At 57.4% G+C, this 8,671-nt stretch overlaps 3 protein-coding genes across 3 annotated transcripts; 1 reads left to right on the top strand and 2 right to left on the bottom strand.

The window, feature by feature from the left end:
- Nucleotides 1-185: 185 nt before the first annotated feature.
- Nucleotides 186-810, bottom strand: PUNSTDRAFT_134367 (cytochrome P450; the record flags this gene model as incomplete). The annotated part of the gene is made up of 2 exons (XM_007383836.1): nucleotides 186-383; nucleotides 439-810. 2 exons carry the CDS (start codon nucleotides 808-810, stop codon nucleotides 186-188), a joined length of 570 nt encoding a protein of 189 aa, XP_007383898.1.
- Nucleotides 811-1,567: 757 nt separating this feature from the next.
- Nucleotides 1,568-4,090, bottom strand: PUNSTDRAFT_143757 (cytochrome P450; the record flags this gene model as incomplete). Its single annotated transcript, XM_007383835.1, has 13 exons — nucleotides 3,734-4,090; nucleotides 3,562-3,669; nucleotides 3,367-3,507; nucleotides 3,260-3,311; nucleotides 3,124-3,203; nucleotides 2,770-3,065; nucleotides 2,640-2,695; nucleotides 2,520-2,570; nucleotides 2,264-2,458; nucleotides 1,953-2,194; nucleotides 1,857-1,885; nucleotides 1,782-1,798; nucleotides 1,568-1,720 (listed from the first exon to the last, which is right to left on the bottom strand). The coding sequence occupies exons 6-13, from the start codon at nucleotides 3,062-3,064 to the stop codon at nucleotides 1,568-1,570; spliced, it is 1,038 nt and encodes a 345-aa protein (XP_007383897.1). The 5' UTR covers nucleotide 3,065; nucleotides 3,124-3,203; nucleotides 3,260-3,311; nucleotides 3,367-3,507; nucleotides 3,562-3,669; nucleotides 3,734-4,090.
- Nucleotides 4,091-4,971: 881 nt separating this feature from the next.
- Nucleotides 4,972-6,898, top strand: PUNSTDRAFT_102750 (NAD(P)-binding protein). Its single transcript, XM_007383834.1, has 12 exons — nucleotides 4,972-5,176; nucleotides 5,229-5,263; nucleotides 5,322-5,488; nucleotides 5,550-5,585; nucleotides 5,647-5,705; nucleotides 5,770-5,784; nucleotides 5,837-6,030; nucleotides 6,091-6,166; nucleotides 6,228-6,283; nucleotides 6,354-6,440; nucleotides 6,491-6,653; nucleotides 6,714-6,898. The coding sequence occupies exons 1-11, from the start codon at nucleotides 5,074-5,076 to the stop codon at nucleotides 6,596-6,598; spliced, it is 936 nt and encodes a 311-aa protein (XP_007383896.1). The 5' UTR covers nucleotides 4,972-5,073; the 3' UTR covers nucleotides 6,599-6,653; nucleotides 6,714-6,898.
- Nucleotides 6,899-8,671: the final 1,773 nt, after the last annotated feature.

The following is an 8,671-nucleotide window of genomic DNA, read 5'->3' as shown; positions in this document are numbered from 1 at the left end:
CGTTGCGGGGGNGGGGTTGGAAGCGTCGCCCTTGACATCCGTGGCAGTGCTGTGCGTTTTGCGTTTCAGAGTAGTACCATCACTATCACTATCGGAATGGTGCTCTGCTCGGGGTTTACCGAAGCTGAATGAGAGGTGGAAAAGAACGCGGGCAGAGCTCCTCAAATAGATTTCAGCCTGGTGGACTAGGGCTCGGGCAAGACGTTCACCGTCCCTTTGTGTTCGTTTGGGCGCCCAAGGTAGTGCAAGGATTGCAGCTCCTCGAGGGTAGGGTCATCAGGTAGTTTCAGACAAGAGCGAACTTCCTGTCGCGCCCGCTCTTGTATGTCGGGGTTCTTGCCTAAGTAGTATATCAACGTTGAAAGACTTCCAGCCGAGGTATCCTATTAAGAAGGTAGGATAAGCTGCGTGTTAGGACCGGAGAAAGGAATGAATTACATGTCCAGCAATAAAGAGCACGACAATATTATCCCGTAACTTTTCATTGGTCATGTTCGGGTCCCGTAGCATGAGCGTCATAACGTCATTTCCAGGATCCTCTCGCTTTTGATCGAGAAGAGCTTGAAATTGTTCCACAGAGATGGCGATCTTTTGTTCCAGGGATCTACGAGGGAAGAGGCGCTCTAGCACGGGAATGAGGAGATAAAGCGGGTTAGCGATTTCGTGGAAGATGCCGTTATAGTCGCTGATGAAGGGGCTATCGTGATCGATCGCATTGGAGTCATACCCAAGGACGGTTGCACCAACTGCATCAAGCGAAAAGCTGTGCACAAGCCGGTCCCAAGAGACCACCCCAACCGCATCTATCATAATGAAGAGCTTTTTCGACAACCTGATGAATTCAGGAACAGGGATTGACTGAGGAAGCGCCCCTCGCACTGCTCGAGAATGCTTTTTCCAGGTCTCGCCGTTGGTGAACGATATGTTGCAGTTGCCGATGAATCGTCAGAGCATGAGATCATCCGGAGGTAATTCCTTCGGAAACGTCTTAACATCGTCAGACATCTCTCGCGCGGTCTGTGGACGTTCATCAACTTTGTTCGTCCGAATGAGAGATAAGCTGACCTCGTAGTCAAGAACGTGTATCATCCACCGGCCGAGGGTCCAGACAAGTACTACCCCTTCTTTACGCTCGTCTATGACGGGAAGGATGAGACGTTCAAATCTGCGGTCATCGACCTCGAAGGTGAGGTAGCTCCACAACAATGCCATGACAGACACGCGCGGAAGGTGCTTCAGATCGGCCGGTACGGCAAACAGACGCAGACACAGTATTCCCAGCATCGCCGAGACAGCGATAGGAACGAGCGCAGGGATCATACTGTAGTCGATGGGATGTAGGCGAGGTATCGACGGCAAAAACTACGTCGAGACTTGCCCAGACAGCACCATAATATAGAGGATTTGCCCAAGAGTAACCAATGCACAGAGCGAGGTCGGAGATTGAAGAATAGCGGATCCCGCAGGCGAATGCACAAGATCATTCATCATTGGCACCCAGGAATCGCGAGCCACATCAGAAATCGAAGCGCGACAGCCTGGCGTGGATGCGGTCCACGGACAGCTTTCACAGCCGGTGCACTCTCAACGGCAGCTGCACGCCCTCAGCTTCACTGCCCCGCACCGTCGGCTTCACCGTGTTACCGCCGAGGTGGTAGAAATCGAACTGCGCCCCGGATTCTTCGAATCGGAACCGTACTGTCACCACGCTGACGATGATCTATAAACGCAATCATCAGCACCGCGCCGCGCGAAGGCAGCAGAATCGAGGCGTGACGGACCTTGAGTTCTGCCAGAGCTGAGAACGACCGAAAGATCAGCGCGCGTCCTCTGCGAATAGCACCGCGGCGACTCACCGAAGTTGCGACCGAGACAAACCTTCGGCCTGCGCAACGGCGTCCGTCCGTCGTCAGTCGGTTCTGACGTACGCGGGCGTGGAATCGGAAGCTTACCCGTCGCCGAAGGTCAGCGTGTGTCCTTGCGCCCTGATGCTCCTTGCGCCCTCCGGCAGGCCATCGGGCTCCAGCCAGCGCTCCGGGCGGAAAACGGCGGCGTCGTCCCCCCAGAGCTTTGGGTCGACGTTGACGCCATCCCTGACGGGGATCATGATCGACTGCCCGGCCTTGACGTGCAGCTCGGTGGCTCCCGTGCCCGGCACCGGGTACTGCAGCGGAATCACGTCGTCTCCCGCCGCCTGCGAAGGGACGTCGGTCAGAAGGGGATGGTTCGAACGCGTAAGGACCGGACCGGAACCGACGCTCACCGCGCGGCTGATGACCATGAGGACGGCCTTGACGCGCAGGACCTCGCGGGTGACGGCCTCGAGGTACGGGAGCGCGGTGGGGCTGGTGAGGTCGTCCAACTTGGGAGGACCGCCGGTCCTTCGCTCGAACTCGAGGAGCTCATCGCGAAGCTTGTCCTGGATCCGGGGTTGGCGGGCCAGCTCGAGGAACAGCTCCTGCGTGACGCGAGGGCGACTTTAGTCCTGACGCGAAGAGAGCAACAGAGGCGAAGCTCACCGAAATGACGTTGGCCACCGTCTCGGATCCGGCGAAGAGTATTCCGATGATCTGCGAGTCACGAGGGAGCGTCGATGAGCCATCGGACGCGGACGTCGAACGCGGTCGGCGGTGGCTCACCTGAGCGATCGCCTCCTCCTTCGTCAATCCTTCCTCCGAATCTTTGCCTTGCTTGTCTGGGAGAGATCGATCGATGAGTTCCCGCCCGTCCAGGCCAACGATCTCGACGGACGACGTCGACGGGACGTACCGAGAAGGTCGAGTATCTTGGCGTCCATGTTCGAGCTCGTCGCGCCCTCCTGCCACACACGCTCCGCCACGGAACCCAACCGGGTGCGGAGGTGGTCCGCCCACTTTTTCATCGGGCTCGGCAGGATCGGGAACAGGCGCGGTACCTTGGAGATGACGGCACCGGCGAGCATGGTGCCCACGCCGACGTCGTCTCCGGCGCCGGGAGCGTTGGTGATCTTGTGGAGCAGGTCGCGTATCTCGCTTCCCGAGGCGCTGCAGTCGTGCATGAACATGGTCATGCTGATGGCGTCCATTCTGCGGGGAGACGACGAGTCAGCGGAGCGCGGCGCGGCGCAGAGACGGCGAGACGGACGTGAGGACGTGGACGGTGGCGGCGACGTCGAAAACGGCCGATTCTTTTCCATCGAGACGAGCCTCCCACCGAGCGACGAGCTGTTCAAAAAAAGCGTAAGGCGATCTGTAGAGGAACTTAGATCCCGCAACCGTACGCGGTGGGCCAAGTCGAAAAAGACGTGCGAGACGTCTTCGATAGATTGAGCCCTACCAAGTCGACGCGTTAGACGGACAGCAAGGAGAGCCAAAACACCGTGCTGACGAGAAGGCCGGTTGAGCATCTTCCTCTGCCTCTTATGCTCGTCACCTTGTTGAGGATCAGCGCGACTCCACGCAACGCAGGCGCCCTACGCTAGACGTCTGTAGACGACATGCCTTCGGCGCAGAACAAGCCTTTCCCAAACTGCGTTCCGGTCAACACCTGAGCGGAGACCTGAGAGTACGCGACGATACTGACCCATACTTGGAGAGCGATGCGACCGAGCTCCGGTCTAGGAAAGTTGGCTGCGTTCTTGGTCAGGACGTAAGACGCTCCCTTCGGGTCTCCGAGCACGAGGAGAGGTTCCTGGAGAGGGAGTAGTAGGAAGCTTCAGACGCTGATCGATGCGACCGCATGCAGCAGGGCATACCAGGAAGGGCCCGCGGAGCTTGTACGTGGGTCCATATGTCTGGGCCCAGACGTTGTACCGGGTCCCAACGCGGGCCTTGCGCACGTCGAGGACGTGGCCGACGAGGAAGCTGGGCACGGGGGGCTGGGGCAAGTCCTTGAGGCTCCTCACGCGTTCGACCTGGTGGCGAACGGGCCCAAGGACTACGAGGCCGAGTGCGACTAGAACGAGAGACCACGCGAGATCAGGGTATTCCATGACGAGCAAAGCCAATGCGAGACGAAACCGGGGGCAGACTCGTGCGGTAAGCCGAAGATGTCGACAAAGCCGAGTCTGACGGCGTCAACGATCCTGACGACGACGGCGAGATCAGGCGAGATAATCGGCGTTCACCCGCTGCGAACTCCGTGCGCGTCGGGCGCGTTGCATTGCTGTCCTGGCGTGGTACGAATGCCGCACAGTCCAGATGCAGGCACTCAATTGCATGTAGTGTTGCCGCCAAGTTGAGTTGAAGTCAATTCCAACTCAACTCAACTTGCAAGAACGACAACTCAACTTGGCTTGTGGGCCTCGAGTTGGACTTGCGTGAGCTTGCGAGTTGGCACTGCTGTTATCCCACGTTCAGCGACACTACCGATTGGTCCATGCAGAGAATCGGTTCACACGATGAAAACGTGGCCTTGGCTGAACGGCTTGATTGTCAAGGTGCCAAACATTGACCTGCCACAGCTCAATGTCGCCGCTAGGTCCGGTCGAAGGGTGGGAAACTGTCCGCCAACTCGCAAGCCGAACTCACAAATTGGCTTGTCGTAACTTGATAAGCAAGTTATTGCAATTTTGTCAACTCGGCTCGACTCAGCTTGACTTGCGGCAACACTAACTGCATGGCACAGAGGAGAAGACGACGGCTGGAATGAGTGATGGCACTGCCTACCTGTAAGGGTTAGGGTTAGAACTGGATACCGAGATACCACGATGACCAAGATGGGCCTGGTCCCCCCTGAGCTTGAGGTTGCGGTTGAAGTAGAGGATAAGAATAATGGAACGCGAAGGTCAAATCGGGACACTCTAGTCGAGTGGCTAGGTTGGTGCGAGTCCAGCCTGTTCCGGTTTTCATCCGATCGTTACACTTACATTTCACATAACCGGGGAAGTTCTTCATGAGTAAGTAAAAGGCGCCACATTTCGAGCTCCGCCGAGCGCCTGCCCGCAGGGGGGTCCTCCAAGGGTCCAATGCTTCGTCGTGCTCTGCTCGGTCCGTCATCTTCTGGTCTGTTCCCCGCGGCCTGGAAGAGCTCGCGTGCCGGTGCCGTATAAATGCCTGCGCTCGTCATGTCGATCTCACCATCCTCGCGTTCGCCATGGGCAACTCTTTGGCGGCGGCAACGCAGTTCTTCCCTCCGAAGCCGCGCTGGACGGTGAACGACATCCCCGACCTCTCCAACAAGGTCATGCTGGTGACCGGTGAGTGTCATGCGTTATCATCAAGTCGACGCGCACTGGATCTCATCTTCAGGCGGTAACACTGGACTTGGCAAGGAGACGGTCAAGGTCGGTGCCGACCGACGTTCCCGGTCCAGTCACTCGTCGCTCACGCTGCAGTTCCCAGGCTCTCCTCGCTCGTAACGCCAAAGTCTATCTCGCCGCAAGAGATGCGAGCAAGGCCCAACAGGCGATCGCGGATCTCAGAGCGGAGACAGGGAAAGACGCGATCTTCCTCGAACTCGACCTTGCGAACCTCGCCAGCGTCCGTCGCTCCGCCGAAGCTTTCCTAAAGTAGGCATTCGCGCGTCCGGAACAGGCGATCGGTGCTGACGATGAGGATTTTTTTCCGCAGGCAGGAGTCGGCGTTACACGCCCTCTTTCTGAACGCGTGCGTCGCGTATGCACGTCGGTAACGCGTCCGCTTGCTGATCTCGCTTTACAATGCTCAGCGCGGTCATGTATCCACCCATCGAGGCTGTCACCGTCGACGGATTTGACCTGCAATTCGGTGCGGCCTCGACCGTTTCCTTTTCGTGGAACCGTTGCTGAGAGACGACGCTGCGTGGAATTAGGCACCAACGTTGTAGGCAAGTTCGACACGTCGACCTCGGTCTCCTCCAACGGCTTACGTCTCGCCAGGCCATTTCCTCCTCACCGAGCTCCTCATGCCCGCCCTGCTCGCCGGAGCCGAGTCCTCTCCCGATCGCAAGGCCCGCGTCGTCACCACTTCCTCGTTCGCAAACTACCTCTATACCCTCAACTGGGATTCGTTCGTGGACGGCCCCGCCCGGAAGCGCATGTCGACGTACGACCTGTACTCGCAGAGCAAGCACGTAAGTGGAGGGTCGATCTTCGTCGCCGTCGTTCGCGTCGCTGACCCGAACGCGTCTCAGGCGAACGTCGTCGTCGCGAAGGAGATCGCTCGCCGGTACGGGGACAGGGGCATCGTCTCCACCTCGGTCAATCCAGGCACGTCGTCGCAATCCCGATGCGCACTTTCGTCCGATCCTGACCCGTGCGCACTCGTCAGGTAACCTGCGGACAGACCTCCAGCGTCATCTGAGCGGTCCCCGCAAGTTCATCATCGTGAGCCTCGCCCATGGGATGTCGCCGCGCTCCGTTACTGATCCTATGCGGCACCGGCACGCCTGCCCAGAGCATGCTCCTGTACCCGGCCTCGTACGGCGCGCTGACCCAGCTTTGGGCGGGGACTTCCCCCGAAGCGGCGGACTTCAACGGCAAGGTAAGATGATTTGGCCGGAGCCTGTCCGGACCGGGCTGACGGGCGTACAGTTCCTCATCCCGTGGGCCAGGGTGGGCGCGGCGCGCAAGGAGGCGCTGGACCCGGAGGTTGGGCGGCGGCTGTGGGAGTGGTTGGAGACGCAGTGCCGACCGAAATAGGATATTCACCGAACGGTCCCGAATCGTCCCAATTAGCTACGTGACGAGCGTCTGTGTATGTATCCGTTCTCTTCAGAACGATCTGATGAACCTTGATATCCCCGGCATCTCCAAGGCCATCGGAAACAATCGCACGCCCATCCCGGTCGGAGAGAACACACCGCTCGAATGAAACGCCTACCTCCAGAAGCGCGCGCCGTGCGTGCCCGGATAACGACAGCAAATGCACCATCGTCATGGGAAACGCATGGCTCGTGCAATAGGATATTCGCCGAACGGTCCCAATTAGCTACGTGATGGATTAGCTACGTGACGAACGTCTGTGTATGTATCCGTTCTCTTCTGAATGACCTGATAAACCTCGATATCCCTGGCATCTCCAGGGCCATCGGAAATAATCGCACGCCCATTCTCGTCAGACGCCCGAACGAGATGTCAACCCCTGTAAATCGCATAGTTGGACAGCGACAGGATATGCATTCGGCCGACTATAGCGCAACATTCTCAGATGCTCATGCATACGAGCTCCCAAGGAATCAATAACCCCACGGTATCCTTTCGTGCGTTCTGTTTGCGGCCCCAATGCTAGGACCGACAAGAATGACCCGAGTCACCCGACAAACCTTCCCTGTCTTCTGTAGAGCTGTCCCAAAATGGTAGTATGCCCCTCATTGGCGGATTCACACGCCGCCCGGACACGACCCACGACGCACGCTTCTCAAGGCGCAAGGGTGCGCGCAGCCGTATCTCCAGACTCCAGGCAACCGAACACATCGAAGAGCGCTCGAGACTCGACGGCGACAGCAAATACACTCACGCGATCGTAGCATGTCACGCAATCCGAAATACATACATGTATGTGTTCAAAAACCCTTCGATCTGAGTGTATCCTCTTTTGCATCTCTTTTACGGCTCTCATCCAATGGCTGAATCACCGCTGCTGTCGCTCTGCATTCTTCGTGCTCTTGTTCTACTCGGCGGTGATTTAATACGTTGCTTCTCTTCGCTTCTTCTGCACATGCTGTCTTATCGGGTGAACTATTGTGTCACGAAGCGCAGCGTGCCCCATTCCTGCAGTTGTCATATTCTTAACCCGCGCCGCCCACAACGGCGATGAACGATTATATGGCTGCTGATGTTGGTCACACCTAGCCAACGCCACAAGCCCCTACGGTCCATGCATGGATTTTCCTTCATCAGGAAAACCACCCCCAGCCTTATCTGCAGTAAACATGATGAAGATACACAAGCAATTGTTTTCATTTGATATGATAGCATCCACTTTGAGGAGATCATCCCATCTTATGAAATATTATCCTAGATCCTGCAATATTGAATCAAATATGGAAGGTCCCCCCCAGGGATTTACTGAAGATATGACTGCCTTTAATGGTATATATTCAAATCTGTTCAAATTTGTTCAAATTTGTTCAGATTTGTTAGTGTCCTAGTCCAGTAGATATGTTCAAATTTGACCATATAGCGCCCAATTGGAGCAGAATGGGTCAAATATAGCATAAAAGCAGCAGGTATGAGGGCTTGCTGCTGATGACCATTCCTCTTCACTAGTACCATCACCACAGTTCAATGAGGAACAAGCATAGTTCATAAAGACTACATATACAATTCACTACTACTATGAACTCCAGAAAGCACCTCTAACAACCTACGAACTACTTGGGGCAGGACAGTTCGGTGCGACCGAGGCAAGGTGGGTGTGCCGGAGATCTCAAGGACGCCAAGCACGTGCGACCAACCGATCACGTTCGCGGCTCGCGCTCGGCGTTGGGCAAACGGGGGCCAGAGGAGGCACGGCAGGGCACGACCGCGTTGGCGGCTCCCGCTTGGGGCTGGTCGAAGAGGGGGCGAGACAGGGAGGCTCGGCGCTAGGCCAACGCTCGGTGCGGGGAGTGGAAGGCCAACGCTCGGTGCGGGGAGTGGAAGCAGCGCCGAGCGAAACCGCGTCGGCGGCTCGGCGTTGGGCGAAGAGCGGGGGCGATGGAGGAGGCGACACCGAGCGCGACCGCATTGGCGGCTCGGGCTTGGCGTTGGGCGAAGAGCGAGGGCGAGCGC

The sequence above is a fragment of the Punctularia strigosozonata genome (genome assembly GCF_000264995.1).
Source record: "Punctularia strigosozonata HHB-11173 SS5 unplaced genomic scaffold PUNSTscaffold_6, whole genome shotgun sequence".
NCBI lineage: Eukaryota > Fungi > Basidiomycota > Agaricomycetes > Corticiales > Punctulariaceae > Punctularia > Punctularia strigosozonata.
This window is presented reverse-complemented; position numbering and strand designations above follow the sequence as displayed.

Bases quoted from the DNA above. Each gene is read 5' to 3' on its own strand.
- PUNSTDRAFT_102750 (XM_007383834.1), top strand. From the start codon at position 5,074: ATGGGCAACTCTTTGGCGGCGGCAACGCAGTTCTTCCCTCCGAAGCCG. The intron at 5,586-5,646 runs GTGCGTCGCGTA...TACAATGCTCAG, and splicing joins CACGCCCTCTTTCTGAACGC to CGCGGTCATGTATCCACCCA. The intron at 6,031-6,090 runs GTAAGTGGAGGG...AACGCGTCTCAG, and splicing joins TGTACTCGCAGAGCAAGCAC to GCGAACGTCGTCGTCGCGAA.